We start from the raw sequence: 17,110 nt of genomic DNA on the forward strand, positions 1-17,110 counted from the left end.
AATATCCACGCCCTCCACAATTATGTGGAGTGGGAACAAGGCAGAGCTCGGTCTTGCAAATATGATTGCAGCAAATATTTCCAGTCTTGCTTTCCTCAGTCAAAGTGATGACACGACTCCAAAACTAAAGGGCAATAGCTGTTGGTCATCGGTATGAGTTTTTTCCATGGAAGTTGAGAGGCCGGTCATTTGCAGAGATCACTAGGATAAATGTGGAAAAAATGTGGGAAAATACCACAGGGTGGTGCAGTTGTAGAATTCCCACTTCGCAGCGCTAGGGACCTGGGTTCGATCCTGATTACGGATGCTGTCTGTGTGGAGATTATATGCTCTCCCTGTGAGCTTGTGGGCTTTTTTCCGGGTGCTCCGGTTTCCTCCCACACTGCAAAGATATACAGATTTGTAGGTTAATTAGCTTATGTGAATTGTCCCTAGTATGTAAGGAAATGCTGGTTTATGGGGTGATCGCTAGTCGGTGCAGACTTAATGGGCCAAAGGGCCTATTTCCATGTTTTATCTCCAAAGTAACGACTAAAGAGGCAAAATCTTGGCAGAGGAGCTCCGGCCACTCCATGCCAAAGTACATGTGAAGATCCAGTGACATCACTTGGGTGTAGGCTTCTATATTGGAGAGGGCCTTATGATGCTTTTGTTGTCTGTGTTTTGTTTTATAAATCAGCAAGGAGTTTGAACTCCTTTCCCTTGGAGGCAGTAAGGAGTGATTGTGTCTCGTTTTGCACTCCACTGAGATATCAAACATGCTGATTAGGTATATGCGTGTCATTGTAAAGATTAAAAAGATGTGGTTTAGAGGTAGAACAGGGATAAAATTAATCATGTTCATAAATGATAGGAGCAAAATTAGGCCATTTGGCCAATCAAGTCTACTCAGCCATTCAATCATGGCTCCTATATATTTCCCTCTAAACTCCTTTGGCCTGCCTTCTCCCATAACCCCTGGCACCCGTACTAATGAAGAATCTATCTATCTCTGCCTTAAAAATATCCATTGACTTGGCCTCCACATCATTTCTGTAGCAATGAATTCCACAGATTCACTACCCTCTGACTAAAGAAATTCCTCCTCATCTCCTCCGTAAAGGGACGTCCTTTAATTCCGTAGCTATGACCCCTGGTCCTAGACTCTCCCACTAGTAGAAATATCCTGTGGCTGCTGGAAAAGTTTGAGTTGTTAACGGAGGTTGAAAGTTGAAGAAAAGCCTTCAAAAGATGGAATGCTTCAAATGTCGGAATAGATATAATGTGCGCGTACGGACAAGTATTGTTATTGAGGCCAACTTGTTCATTAGGAAATCTTTTCAAGAAGAAACAAGGTTTAGTTCAGCAGGTTCTCCCTTTTCAAATGCTGTTTAATGTATTATTTAAAAAAATGTTGAGAGCCGTCTTAAAAAGGTGGTGAGTCACATATTATTAAGCGAAATTGAATTGAAGCTGGTAGAATAACTTGCAAATGTATTCAGCAACTTTTGTGTTATTGCATAGCATTTGTGTGTATTCAGTCATGAGGGATGGCCACCACACGCACAGCAGAAATTAATTGTCCATACATAAGTGCCAAGGATCTTTGGGTGCAATAGTTAAGAATCAGCTGCATTTAGTGGGTCTGAAGGCTAGGCTGAAAATCCCCCAAATACATTTGTAAACCTGATTACATTTTATGACAATCCAGTTGCTTCCTGGCTGCTGTGATGGGAATAGAATTCTTTAGAATCAGATTTTTTTTATTTGCCAAGTATGTTTTGCAACATACGAGGAATATCACTGGCCAGGTCAGTCATACAGTCATTCTTTATTTGTGAGTCAGTCATCCAGGTTCCTCTATGCTAATCCTGTATTCGATGCTGTAACTGACGGGCAGCAGGTTTGGTTTGGAAAGACAGCATGGAAACAGGCCCTTCAGTCCATGCTGACAAGCGATCACTAGATCCGTCCAACACACGAGGGACAATTTTTTTACCGAAGCCAACTAACCTACAAACCCACACGTCTTTGGAATGTGGGAGGAAACCGGAGCGCCTGGAGAAAATCCAGGTGTGTTTGGGGAGAACATACAAGCTCTGTACAGACAGCACCAATAATCAGGATCGAATCTCATCTCTGGCGCTATAAGTCAACAACTCTACAGCTGTACCACTGTGCCGCCTCTTAAGACACCAGCATCAGGTTCTGCCTGTAATTAGGGGCTTGCTGACCAGTTGAGAGGGAGATATTTGCCAGGCCATGATCTTGGTAAGAAGTTACACCCCTCTCCCAGGATGAAGTTGGGATTACTTTTACATCAATATGAAAGACACCACATCCTAAGCATTCTACTGTGTCTGGCTGTGTGGTGTATGAATCTGCAAATGTTTGGCATGAACCTCTGCATCCATCAGAAGAGTTGTTGAAGGATTTTCACAGACATTCAAGGACTGATTCAATGATGGCAATGCAGCTGGAGGAGAGACCATTTGAGAGCTTGAATGTGCAAATTATTTACTAGTTTTTGTTCCATAGCATTGCGAAGTTAAACTATCTGGAAAAATACTTGAGGAGCAAATGCGTGAGAGCTTTTAAACTCAATTTCTCCTGGGGTTATGCATCGCAGTACTCAATGGGTTTCTATTGGACTGTGACCATGTGTAACATTTATCATGGTGTGCATGGGTACCTTGTGACACCAAGACCAACACTTGTGATTACTTTACAAGCTGTGAATAATATTCAGCATTCTATTCTATTTATTTTCCCAGCATGACTCTGGCAGTGAGTGCACCCCAGGAGAATCTAAGTCTGGGGAGCTGAAAGAGAGAGGCAATTATATCATGTATGCACGAGCTACATCTGGTGATAAGCAGAACAACAATAAATTCTCTATCTGTAGTATTAAAAACATCAGCCAAGTCCTTGACAAGAAGAAAAATGTCTGTTTTGTTGGTAAGTATAAAAACAACAGCGTTATAAAATTAGAAAATTATACTTGAAGGCATTTACTACTGTAATTCTGTAGCACAAAACGAGGCATTAATTAGCTTCAGATCGGTTTGTAAAAAGCTACAAATTGTTCCATTTGAGCTTTTGCAATTTAGCCTATAATTAATTAACATTGGCATTTTCATGTGCGACAATGGGTGACAGAGTACAGGATCCTCTGTTCATTTGGGGTTTAATAAATAGAAATTGAATTCCGCATCCCGATTGTTCAAACTTCGCATTCAAGCACTGAATGATGACACTAATGGAGGAAATTAATTTAATTTTTTTGAAGAATCTGGGAAACCAATCTGTGGCAATGGTTTAGTAGAAGATGGGGAGCAGTGTGATTGTGGTTACAGTGACCAATGCAACGACGATTGCTGCTACAATGCAAACGAAGCAGAGGACAAGAAATGTAAGCTTAAGCCAATGAAAATGTGCAGGTGAGCAAGTGCTAGTGATTGTGTGAATGTGTTAAACTACATTTACTTTTTCCCCAGTCAAGACGGCCGTGACAATAATCCTGCTTTATGGATGATTGCGGAGCATTATCTCAATGCACTGTTGTAGATTCTACATTTACATGTCAGTCAAAGAACCAGATCCACATGTGGAAAATTTTAGAAATGGGAGTTAGTGTTTCGGTGACAAATTATTATCTTTACATAATATAGGGATTTGACGAGGGTAAGACTGAAATAGCCCAAGTAACTCGACTTTAATGGCGTGTGACTTCCAATGTTGGATCCTATTAATTCAGAAAAGGTTTGACATGATGTGAAATAGAAAAGTCCTTTTTCAGTATTCGTCCTAACTTCAAATATATTGGTGGAATTCATTTTAAATCATACAGTGAGAGTATGTGTATATACTCTTGATTTGAAATATTAACAAATTTGGGTTTATGACATTTTTGGTTGTATAAATAAAATCTATTCCCATTAGCGGAGATTCAAGGGTCAGAAGTTACAAGTCGACCGCATCAGCAAAATATCCAGAATTGATTTTTAAACTCGATGAATAGTTATGATTTGGAAATATTGGAGGATGTAGGTTAGATTGTGGCTTCCAAAAAGGAAATTGGATAAATATCCGAAGGATAGATAAATTGTAGTGCTGTGGGACTGAGCGCGGGGAATGGGACTGACTGGATTGCTCTTTGTAGAGCTAACACAGACAGATTGGTAGAGTCCAGTGGCAGCCACCTGTGCTGCAATGATTCAATGAATGTTTTGACTTCAATTAGTTTTCGTGAGAGGCACAAAACAAGTAAGGACTCGTGCAACAATGAGAATTTTGAGATTCATTAATACTTGCATATAATGCATAAGGTGATGTTAATAAAAATGAGGTTCAAGTATTGATTTTGTTGCTGACCTTTTTGTTTCAGCCCAAGTCAAGGACCATGCTGTACCAAAACGTGCATTTTCAAATCTGCTGTTGAAAAATGTCGTAATGAGTCAGATTGTGCAAAGGAAGGGAAATGTAATGGTAGAACTGCTTTATGTCCAACATCTGATCCCAAAGACAACTTTACTCTCTGTAACATGAAAACTCAAGTATGCATCAATGGGGTAAGTGTTTGCACTTGTGGATACAAAACCTTCATCTCACTTTGTCTGAGAGCAGGTGGAGCTCATACTATTGTTTTGCAATATTTAATTTAGACACGGTAAGCAAATACAAAGATGATCTTGTTTTATGTATATAGGAATATATATGTATAAACAAACAAAAGAAACTCGATCATAATCAGAATGATTATTTGCTCATGTGTTCTAAGCTGCTTGCAACTTAAGTGAATCCAGAATGACTTGTATATTTGAATATTTTCAGGCACTTGATGTCCATATCTAAATGCTACTCTTGAGTACTTTTACTTCAGATTATGAATTACATTTTTCTTACCTGGTCCATGTGTTATTTGGAATAAACTGCTCGACGTCACTTTAAAAAAATATCCGATTAATATCAAAAACTAAAACACATTTTTCAAATTATGTGATCCATAAATGTATATTGTTCCGTTGTAATAAAATGTCTTTTTTGTATTTGCTTCTGTAGTTGCTTCTTATACTAAAATTTAAAGAATGCATATTAAATCAAATTATTTTTCACTGGTTCGATCAATTTGCCATTTTCGGAATTGCTGTTGTCATAGATTTCAACCCACTGAAGGTTTAATATGTTTTTTCCCCACAAGCAATGCGCTGGATCAATCTGTGAGAAGTATAAGCTTATGGAGTGTACGTGTGCGAACAAGGATGATGACTCTGAGTTGTGCCATGTTTGCTGTATGGAGAAACGTAAGTGCTGTGTGGTATTGATCCCAGCAGAAATGTTCACGTTCTCCCTGTAACCCTTTTGGTTATTCCTCGGGTGTTCCAGTTTCCTACCATCCTCCGTGGTAGTGACGTGGAAGGCAACCATAAAGGTGATGTTGGCCTTTGGCTGCAGACTTGTGTACAAGCAAGGTCTGTGTAACCTCCTAGCCCGGAGAGCCCTTTACTCCACCAAGGCTGTCGCACTAGAGAAGAAACTTGTGTAGTGTGTGAAAGGACATGTTGGCAGTGGTATGAGTTCCAAATCTACAGTATAGGACCATAATTAGGCCATTCAGCCCATCCCATCTACACCATTCAATCATGCCTGATCCATTATTCCCTCTCAACCTCATTCTCCTGCTTTCTCCCTGTCATCTTTAAGGCCCCTCTTAATTGAGAACCTATCAATCTCCGCCTTAAAAATACCAATGTCTTGGCCTCCACAGTCACCTTTGGCAATGAATTCCACAGATTCACCATCCTCTGGCTAAAGAAATTCCTCCTCGTGTCCATTTTGTAGGTTTGTCCTCTATTCTGTGGCTGTGCCCTCTGGTTCTAAACTCTCCCATTACTGGGAACATCCTTTCCACCTCCACTCATTTTCCGGCAGGTTTCAATAAAATACTTCTTCATCCTTCTAAACTCCAGTGAGTACAGGCTCTGAGCCTTCAAATGTTCCTCGTACGTTAATCCAATCATCCCCGGGATCATTCTCGTAAACCTCCTATGGGCCCTCTCCAAAGCCAGCACATGCTTCCTGGGTGATTGGGGTGTTGTGGGGTGGGAGAAAAGTGTCTGTACATGGGTGGTGGCGGGTGAAAGGGAAAGGGGATTTAGGGGTGGCATTACATAAAATTGGAGACTTCAATGTTCATACCATTGAGTTTGGACCTGTGGAGGGGAATACAAAGTACTGTAATTGGTCAACACTGTGGAAGTAGAATGTCCACTTGAATGGTTTCAGATATCTTGCCAAGTTTCACCCTAATGTCCTTTTTGCAGACAATCCATCAACATGCGCAAGCACTGGATCGGAGATATGGCAGAAACACTTTAATCACACCACCATCTCGCTACAGCCTGGTTCACCCTGTAATGATTTCAAAGGCTACTGTGATGTCTTTAATAGATGTAGACTTGTTGATGCAGATGGTCCATTGGCCAGGCTAAAGAAAGCAATCTTTAATCCAGAGCTTTATGAAAATATCGCTGAATGGATTGTGGTGAGTACAATTTGGTTGTTTTTGAAGCAAGGAAATACAGTTGGCAATTGTACTTTGTGGCTCAATGTTATCTCTGAATTGATCTTGACATTAAAGAAAACTGCACGTGTTTCTGTCCATAAATTATTAGCTATCCCATTATTGGGATTTAAAAAAAAAAATATTGGTTGAAGAGAACCTAGCTTTTTTTTTTTTTTTACATGTTCCAGTTTAAGAAATGTAATGGGCCTGTCCCACTTACACGACCTTTTTGGCGACTTCCAGCACCCGTCGTAGGTCGTTGCAGGTCGCCGAAAAATTTCAACATGTTGAAAATCCAGCGGCGAAGAAAGACGCTACGACTCTTGAGGAGACTGCTCACGACCATACAGGCGATACCCCGGCGACATGTCGCGGGGTGAAGCCTGTACGATCGTGAGTGGTCGCCCAAAGAGTTGTACCTTGTTCTGGTCGCCACTGGATTTTCAACATGTTGAAAACTTTTGGCGACCTGCAACGACCTTTGACGGGAACCGGCAGTCGCCGAAAAAGTTGCTTAAGTGGGACAGGCCCATTAGTGTTTGTTTCTATATATAATATATATGGTATATTGCACCATGATGAGCAATGCACTTAAGTGAGTTTTCCTCCTGTTTGGTTGAACCTACAGTAGAATAGATGGCTCTTCCTGTTGAAGGGAAAAAGTGATTTCTGAGGAAAGGGTACAACTCCTGGATTATCTAAATCTTCTATATCTCTCGCTTCCCTTTCCCGTGACTTTCAGTCTAAAAAAGGTTCTCGACCCGAAACGTCACCCATTCCTTCTCTCCAGAGATGCTGCCTGTCCCGCTGAGTTACTCCAGCTTTTTGTGATTATCTAAATGATAACAGATTTAATTCTATTTTAAAGCTGGAGGAAAGATCAACTAAACTAAACTAAAGATTATTTTAAGATGAGGACTGAAGAATAACTTTGTTGTATAATAAAGAAACTAAATGAAGGGAAAATAAATTATATCTAGTCAGATATTTTGCCATTGGTTCTTGCTTACCCTTTTGTCCTCATTAATATAAACCTAGAACATTGGGCAGCTGATCTCTGGCTTGTTTCGTAATGTGCTGAAAGTAGTGACTCAGACTTATTTTGCATATATTCTACCATATCCCTCTATTTCAAAATCTTCACTTGATTGCTAAATGTTTGCTTTCCGCCACTGGTGACTTGCATAAGCTCTGGGATCAATTACTCAATTTATAAAATAGTCATTTGTTTTTAAATGCTGCTCCCTATCTCTGTATTGCCTATAATAAAATGTTAGTCCCCATGCAAGCTTTGAAAATCGGCTTAAACACTGGAATTATTTATCAAAGTGTGCATTTTCATTAAAAATATGCTTCTAAAAAATTAATTAAATCATTTGAGTATCTAGGAATAATAAATTGTGATAATTAAGCTTCAGTTTAAAATACATCTTAAAATTAACTTGCCCTTTGGCCCAATGATCTGCAGCTCTAGAAACGTCCTTAAAATCCATGAGTTCTGGGTATCTGCTCAACTGCAAGTAAAAATTACATGAAACTGAGCATAATCTAGGCATGGAAATGGTGGAGTGTTCACCACTTTCATTTCTGGTGCCAAGCTGAGTGGAAAAAAATCCAACGACTCTACTTGGAAAAGTGTTACACTGTTACAGGAGCTGGGGAGGGGATGAGTGGTGGTGTAGACCAAATCATTAAAGTTCTGGAGCATTTTATATCATTCACGTTTTCAATCTTAGTGTTTGGTCATATTTTGTACAGTTTTATTGTCATTAGCCTGTAATTTTCTCCTTTCTGTTGTTTCCATCTGTAAAATATAATGTGATCCCTCATCTTTTAGCTAATAAAATAATTTCACCCTGCTGAATGATTTTGGTGCTGGAGAAATTCAGATGTTTTTTTTTTTTTAATTCTAGGCTCATTGGTGGGCAGTACTGCTCATGGGAATAGCTCTCATTATGCTGATGGCAGGATTTATTAAAATCTGTAGTGTGCATACTCCGAGCAGTAATCCAAAGCTGCCTCCTCCCAAACCACTTCCAGGTGAGTAAAGCAAGTTTTAATAGTTTTGCAAGAGTAGATTTGTTTAGATGAATGGTTTTCAAAATTTTGCATTTAATGCAGAGCAAATTGAAACCAGCCTTGCATTGATATTTCCAGTCAGCCCTAACTGAAAGATTATCTGCATCAATAATTGCTAGACCAAGATAAATCTCTAATTTTCCTGCACTTATTAATTATTTAACCTATAACAAACAACGTACAAATCCCCTTCCATCAACTTGATAGACAGTTATGTGCTTTAGGTGAAGTGAATTCAATTTTTGTTGAGACCAAATCTATTTGGAGTTGGAATTTATAATCTTATACTTCAGTCATCTAACATATTTGTTTAGAATATAAACTTGAGCTCTTTTGAAGTGCTCGTTAAGCAAGTCTGCTATACATTTATATGCACTAATTAGAGCAACTGTTGAATTTGTTGTTAATTTTTATTATTTTTGTTCAATGCTTTTCATTCTGCTTCCCAATGAGATCCCCACCAGCTTCTCCGTGACTGCTTTCCGCACTGGTATGTAATTGGCCTACAGAAGCTGAGCCTCTGTGTAAAGGCGGGATTGATCCTGCTGGGTCTTCCATCAGAACAAAGATGGAACAAACTGCTACTCCTAAGTGCTCATTCTAGGGCTGGCTTGAGAAACATAGAAGCATAGAAAAATAGGTGCAGGAATAAGGCCATTCAGCCCTCCGAGCCAGCATCGCCATTCAATATGATCATGGCTAAAATCGATACCCGTTCCTGCTTTTTCCCCCATATCCCTCGATTCCTTTAGCCCTAAGAGCTAAATCTCACTCTCTCGAGAGCAAGCTTACATCTCTTCATGAGAACAAAATGGCCTGAAACATCCATCAAAATGAGGATGTGAATTCTGACCGACTTAAATGTTATATTTATATGGTGACACAAAGGTAGAGTAGCTGCCTTGCAGCACAAGAGACCCAGGTTCGATCCTGATTTGGGTTCCCCCCTGTAACCGCATTGGTTTTCTCTGTGCTCCGATTTCCTCCCACATTCCAAAGATGTGCAGGTTTGTAGGTTAATTGGCTTCTGTAATATGCCCCTGGTGTGTAGGATGCAAAACTGAGATTATATAGACCTAGTGTAGGGGTAATCGTCAGCTGGCCAAAGGGGCTGTTTCCACACTGTATCTTTAAGAACTAAAAATGAAAGAAAATTTGCTAGCATATAATATATTTTTAATCGAAAGTTTTATGCAAGTATTTCCTTTGCTATAAATGCTTTGCAAAGATTATTTTAAGAGACTTACATAATCTTAAGAACCATGACCAGAAGTATAAATGATGTGAGCTTCAGTTTCTGATTCTTACCCCTTTTCTGCTTCATTTTGGGTAGCATGGCACTGTGGTGCTCCTTGCCACCCAAAACCAAAGACCCCAACTAAATTGTGCTACACCATGTTATTGAAACTTTCCTATTGGTATTGTTCTTGAATTCTAATTTTAATTAATTGCTAAATTTCCCTTTCTAATATGTTTGGCATCTTTGCTATAAAGAATATATATTTTCATAAATCTGAAAATTTCAGTGCTGTCATAAGTGTAAATTCGGGAAAGATTTATATCCTGCTCACATGATGGAGATTCTATTGATTCAAGTTGGGCTGGTAATTTGAAGGTGTAAAATTAATTGTCTTAATTTTATAAATTCTATACCGGCACAGTATTAATAAATTGATACTAGTAATACCTCCTCATAAATTGTGTTTGTTTGTTATCTCTATCCCTTCACCAGACTGAGCATTTTATTTGCATTCCATATAGTACAAGATAGTCATCAAGTATTAATAAATTCTTAATTAATGATAAAGTAAGTGTAAATTAAAATTAGTGTTCAGAATTTAAGTAGTTGAGAATCCAATGCATTAGTATTTCATTATGGAATTAGAGCAGGGATAATATGAAGACCCAAGTGTGGTTTTATTTTATTTTATTTTTTTTTTTTTGATGGCTAAGTTTCAATGTTCATAACCCATTGATGTTATAAATATCTGAGTGTAATTGTTGTAAATATTCTAATCTAACTCCTTGATTTAATTTATATGATTATTGTGTGGGTGATTAAGTTTGTAATTATTTGTTTCCACTTCTGGGAACATGTGGCCATGTGCCTTGTGGCATTTTTAGAGCCAGATATTCCAAATAGTGTATGTAAGAGAGGCAAGATTTAATGTGGAACGCAGTGCCAGAGGAAGTAGCAGAGGCAGCATCTATAAAAGTATTCAAAAGCCACTTGGACAGGTGCATGGATATGAAAGGGCACAGAGTGTTGGAGTAACTCAGCAGGTCGGACAGCATCTCTGGAGAATGTGGATAGGTGAAAATGGGTGAGGATCGTTCTTCAGACTGACTTATCCATTTTCTCCAGAGACGCTGCCTGACCCAGCACATTGTGTCTTTTGGGACGCAAAATCCGCATCTGCAGTTCCATATTTTTACATGGATAGGAATCATTGAGAGGGATATGGGCCAAATGCAGGCAAATAGAACTAGCTTAGATGGAGCATCTTGGTCAACATGGACGATTTGTACTGAAGGAGCTGTTTCTGTGCTGTATGATTCAGTCTCTCTATTGTAGCTCTTGAATGTACTTGAGTAGTGCTATCAATGCTGTAGCATGTCTGAAATATGTTTGTCCCCTGCAGGCACATTAAAGCGAAGACGGCAGCAGCAACAACAACAGCAGGCAATGCAACAGTCACGCCAGAGACCCAGAGAGAACTATCAGATGGGCCAAATGAGACGCTAAACTGAAGCATTTGCCTTGGATCTTCCTAGTGCCTACAGCAGGAAATTTCGCTCCAAAGAAAACCTGTTCCTGTCATTGTCTCAAACCTGATAGAAAGTTTTTAGGTTCTAATATTAGAGGGAATTGGATTACTTATGATGGATGCAGCCTCCAATTTAAAATGGAGAAAATTAAATCCTCAGTGTCCCTTCTAATCCCGTCTTAATGATCAGATCATGTTTTGGATTTTATTAAATCATGCTTGGAAAGAGATTTTGTTGATGAGGCATCAAAGTTGCAAAAGATTATTCTGCACTCGGCCATTTGTGATCTTTCTCATTGCACAGTCCTGCGGTTATAGGTAATTGCTATTATTGCGGCCAATTTCAAGCTTTTATGTATAATAACTCAGCAATTTAAAAAACTTATTTGATAAATTAACAGATCATTTTTCCAAACATTGGCCTGTACTACTTACTCATACACGTACATCTTCCTGAAGATGTATGCCAGAAACTTGTTATAAGCTTAGCTGTAATGCATACATTTCTGCTATTTAAAATAACAAATAATTGCTGTTTAATTGCCATACTCAGGATAATGTAGGACATGAATAATCTAAAAGACCACTCTCTTGATAGCAGCTGTGAGACAGTAAAAAAATAATGAAATCTGGCTTTAAATTTACAATCTATATTGCCTCCATTATGTCATCTGATACCAGGGAAGGACAACTCTAGGTATAGAATGAATGCTCTGGATTGGGGATGTAATAGTCGTAATTCGTGTGTTTAATAAATTATGGTTAAGTTAGTGTAAATGTTTGACAATATTTGATTTAATTTTAGGGACTAAATCAGCTAGAGTGTTCTGAATTTTGCTGAAAATTGGTGCATATTTGCCTGAATAACATTTCAGCTTTTGCTTTATGAAGTGTGGAAAGAATTGTGACAAATCATTTTTATATTTTGGAATTTGTGTTAAAACTTGGGATTATATTTTTTTTAAATGCATACTTCTGTGAATTCTGATAATTACAAGGGCAACCACTGAATAGCAGGTGCTCCTCTTTTACAAAGAGCAGTAGCTCTTCACAGGGAGTTTAAATATTTCTATTTACGAAGAATTGAAACTGCTGAACTGCAAATTATAAATTCAAAAAAAGTGTTTACTTGGACATATTCAAAAATAATTGGATGTCTGGCAGGCAGGCCAAACTCTAAAATAGCATGATCTATTTTCTTTTAAATAGTAAAAACTTGTACAGTAGTCAAGAACATTTTTCAAATACAACTTTTTGTACATGATTTAGAAAAGAATTTTGTATTGGAAACCCAACAATTAATGTGCGATTCTGCTGAATCCTGAATGATCTTAACAGTTGGAAATGTTTCTGTTTACTTTGGAATCATCATTTTACATTGTGTGGGCTGGAGGTGGGGTTGTTTCAGACAATGATGAGGCTTTACGAAAAGCACATTTAAATAAAATCTAGAGTATTAGACATTTCATTGTAATTATTTTTTGTTTATTGCCCTGTGGTAGGACATATGCAGGAGTTAACTGCCGAGTCCTTTTTACTTTGATTTAAAGCCTTCAGGAGATGAGCACTGAGCATACATTTCAAAATTGGTCCTGATGGGAATTCCAAATCCTGAACGATAAATAATACTACTGTCATATTTTATTGCCCACTGTGTTTTATACAGTATCTTTTTGTTCACTGAGCAAATTTTTACTAAAAGTTGCTGAAAGTATTGTGCAAAGACATGTAAGTTTTTGAAGTACTTGAAATGCATTAATAAAGAATAGACTCGAGCAACCAAATGAATGTCTTATTGAAGTTAATCTTAATTGCAAAATCCAAGTAAGTGTCTTCCCATGATATATAATACTTACAGCATTAACGTGTTGAAAAAATGTGCTAATGAAGATTTTATTAGTGTTTAAATACTGCGAAGGAAGTAATTCCTTATTCATCTCTGACTAAGTTGATGTTTCAGTTAATGGTAATGGAATATTATTAAAAATGGCAATGCCTTGGATGTCACAAAGTATGACCATGAGCTACTTGTTAGTACACTTTGGCATTTTGATTATAGTATTTAACACAATGTGCTCCTTTTATCCTGAATATAATCCTGTGGACAACCCACATTTCATGGTGCAAAAACATTCCCTTTGAATGAAGTAGCAGATAACATTCTAATATTCACAAAATCTGGCTCTAAAAACAATATTGGAGTTAATTATTTGATGTTTTCTCCTGCTGTAATTTCCAGTAGATTTGCATGAAAGGTGTATATGAATGACTTGGAAAATTGCCAACTAAATGACATGTGACCAAAACCAGGATCCTTTTTGGTTTTTCTTCCTCCCTCGCCACCCTTAGAAAGTTATGCGTATTGGGGAATTGTATAGGAAGGAACTGCAGATGCTGTTTTACACAGAAGATATACACAAAAACTAAGAGTTTCCCTCTCTGTGAATGTCAGCCTGAAGAAGGGTCTCGACCCGAAATATCACCTACCCCTTTTCTCGAGAGATGCTGCCTGACCTGCTGAGTTACTCCAGCATTATGTGTATCTTTGGGGAATTGTGAATGTCTGTTTATTATCAGCAAGTTTTGCGTTGTGTGTTTCCACACTTTCTTGTAGATCCTTCATGAAAATCGCTGTAGTGTTTTTAACCTGGCAATGTCAGCTGATTCGGGATCACACACGACCCATTTATAGAGGGGAACAACTGTTGTGGGCACGAGATTAAAATCTACCCTTAAACTGTTTGGAAATATCAGTAACTGCAATTATAAATTTCTTAAGATTGGTGCTTAGTCTAAGGCAGAAATTGTTGCAACCAATATGTGTTTCTGATGTGGATAGACGTCCTTGCAATCTACATTACACCACAGCAGAAGGATGAGTGAACCTCCGGTGAAGTGTTCAAATTCCCTTTTGCTGTGTTTCACTCGCGTTATGTTGCAATATATACATAATCGCAGTTTCTATTTTACTCCTATGTGATTTTCTCTCTGCGTGAAGCCTGTCTTAGGAACAGAGTTGTGCTCAACTGGGTTAGATTTGGAGTATGGGATTTGTATCATTTGCTGGAAATTGGAATTGGGCAGATGTCTGCCTTTGACCTATTATTTTCAGTGTGAACAAAGCACTTGGACTATTATCAATGCAATGAGACATCTGTTACTGCAGACTCTTCAAGTGCTACAAAAGCAAGAAACCTGCATTGCTCCAGATTGGCGGTGGTTTCTATCTTTACAGATGCAGAGAACTGAAACCCAGCGTGTGGGATGTGAAACATTTAATTTTAGCATTTCCTTCACCTGCTTTAAATGATAATAACTGTCTGTACCAGGACTCTGATGGGCACATTTAATTTTTTCAGACTGTAAAGAGAGCTGCTGACATTTATCCAAGACAAATCTATGGCCATTTCACCCTGAAAATTAATATGGAAACTTGGGACAAATGTATCTGCTGAAAATACGTGGAGAGGAAAAATGGATCAGCAAGAGGCAATGGCTTATCATTTAGCAGATTTTAATTAAGGAATTCAGTGAGAAGTACTGGCTGCATTTTAATCCTGCCCTATATTAGTTATTGATGCAAATGGAGTGGTTCTGGGTCACGGGACATCAGTGAGAGACTTAAAAGCTATTACTGTGGTTGAAATGTGATCCCATCAATCTTACTGTCACAACAAGACAAAGGATAACGTCCAGTGTGTTGCCTGGAGCAAAAATGATTTTGGATGTACATTAAACGCAATCAAATTTTCCATTAAGTCTGGTGTTCTCTTTATTGGTAGCTGTTAAAGCTAAGCATTCAGCCGAATCAGATTATAAATTCTGTAGGTGTCTGGGATATGACGTTTTGGAGTAATACAATAAATTGTCTAAGATTTAAAAGTGTGAAGATCTTACAAGAGTTCTTTTAACCAAATTATTGATTCATCCATAGCAATTGGCAATGCAAGTGAATTCATCACTGAGTTTCATTCTGCTGAGTTCTATTGTATCTACTTTGTAACAGTTTAGAAAACAATTACTACCAGTCTGTACCGGTCTTTGAGCATACCAAATAGAAAACTTAAATTTTTATTTTGCGCCATAAATCTGGAGCAGTTGTGAACAGTAACATGTAATCACAGTCATACAGCAACAGGCCCTTTGGCCCAACTTTCCCATGCCGACCAAGGTGCCCCAACTACACCAGTTCTACCTGCTCACGTTTGACCTCTTGCTCTAAATCTTTCCTATCCCTGTACCCGTCTAAATGTCTTTTCAACCATTTAGAAATTAGAGGCATGCGAATTATAACTCATTGTGGAAATGAGGGGATGGTGTTCACATTTTCCTTTTGTTTTTTCCCCAAAGTGAAGCATTTGAAAATACTTTCAAAATTAATTAAAATCATTTAAATGCTTGATTCCAGAAATATTTATTTTTGCCGCAGTTTATAATGTCAATCTTTTTTTTGTTTTGTGGCATGACTCTTACTGAGTTGAGAATTTACTGCCATTAATGGCCACTACCTGTTGGTAGCACTATCTTTCATTTACTTCAAGCAGCAGCAGTGCCTAAGAGCACCACAGTCACCATTTCATGTTCTTGGTGTCAGTTCTTTAAAACAAAACTAAATTTGTTTCACCATTCATAAGCCGGACTTACAATCTTGCATAATAGTTAGAAATACATTTGTCCCTTCCACATCTTTGGAAATAAAATCTTTCAAAATATCACATTAATTGAAATATAGTTGATGTATATTGGTTCATAATAAAACCTCTTCCAGACAATGAGACTCGTGTTATTTCTTGGTACACCTTGTATAAACGTCACATCAAGCTATTTCCACGTTGTAGTTACTGATCCAAATAATTAGTTTTAATCCGTGTGTTAAATTCCTTTATTGCAGTGATAGTTCATATATTTACACTTTTTTTGGTGATAAAGTGTATGTGTCAACCAGAACGTTTCTGCATTTTGAATGAATTCTGTGGATCCTGGTTTGATTTTGTCTTAGCGAGTTTTTCATTTCAGCCTTCTGTGGCGCCGTCTTGTCTTGCCTATACATCTAACAAACGTTTTCTCTTGGGCTGGTTGAAAATGCATGTTGATGGTGTTTAAGGAACAGAATGTTACTCTGGAAAGAATTTTAAAAAATGATGTTAATTGTATTCATCTTCACTCACCCACTGGCAATGAAACAATGAGATTTGTTGTTGGGATCTTAACCTGACTTTGAATAGTGTGCGAGCTACTTGGTTGATGCGATTGGTTAACTGACCAGGCCCCCCTCCATTGTGCTAATAATCTTGAATTGTTAATCAAAAAAATATAACCTACAGGAAAATTGACTTATAGTTAAGATACAGCTGTTCGGCAAATTAGTGTAGAAAAGTCTGATAAAAACAAATTGTTTAACCCTACATGCAGAATATTTAAATGTGTCAAGATGATTCATTTATTAGTAAGATGCTAATCTGCATGTTCACTCCCTCGAAATAGATTCTTAAATCATACTTCGCAAAGCCTTACAGGCACCATTTTTCACAAGCTTTCAGCAAGTAACAGTAGGCTCGTTTTTAGTGTTTGTATCTCGTTAGGTGTCAAAAAATGCCAAACCATTGGTTAGCAATATGACATTTTAAACGGCGATGTAGACACCAATATAAATTCAGTTCAGGTTTGCTCTGATTTGCGGTTAATTATTCATGATGTTTAACGTAAATATTTAGAAAAT

The 17,110-nt window shown here is 37.9% G+C and overlaps 2 protein-coding genes across 2 annotated transcripts in view; one reads left to right on the forward strand and one right to left on the reverse strand.

The window, feature by feature from the left end:
- adam10a (ADAM metallopeptidase domain 10a) overlaps window positions 1-13,175 on the forward strand; it is a 90,360-nt gene extending 77,185 nt beyond the window's left edge. Inside the window, exons 10-16 of the mRNA XM_055661217.1 lie at window positions 2,754-2,937; window positions 3,269-3,419; window positions 4,367-4,550; window positions 5,180-5,282; window positions 6,303-6,523; window positions 8,458-8,584; window positions 11,266-13,175. Of these exons, the coding sequence (XP_055517192.1) occupies window positions 2,754-2,937; window positions 3,269-3,419; window positions 4,367-4,550; window positions 5,180-5,282; window positions 6,303-6,523; window positions 8,458-8,584; window positions 11,266-11,369 (1,074 nt within the window). The 3' untranslated portion in view covers window positions 11,370-13,175. The remainder of the gene's footprint in view (window positions 1-2,753; window positions 2,938-3,268; window positions 3,420-4,366; window positions 4,551-5,179; window positions 5,283-6,302; window positions 6,524-8,457; window positions 8,585-11,265) is intronic.
- A 719-nt stretch (window positions 13,176-13,894) lies between these two features.
- Window positions 13,895-17,110, reverse strand: part of lipca (lipase, hepatic a) — a 45,947-nt gene continuing 42,731 nt past the window's right edge. The window contains exon 9 of the mRNA XM_055661220.1: window positions 13,895-16,510. Within this exon, the coding sequence (XP_055517195.1) occupies window positions 16,399-16,510 (112 nt within the window). The 3' untranslated portion in view covers window positions 13,895-16,398. The remainder of the gene's footprint in view (window positions 16,511-17,110) is intronic.

Source organism: Leucoraja erinacea, chromosome 33, assembly GCF_028641065.1.
Source record: "Leucoraja erinacea ecotype New England chromosome 33, Leri_hhj_1, whole genome shotgun sequence".
In the NCBI taxonomy this organism is placed as follows: domain Eukaryota; kingdom Metazoa; phylum Chordata; class Chondrichthyes; order Rajiformes; family Rajidae; genus Leucoraja; species Leucoraja erinaceus.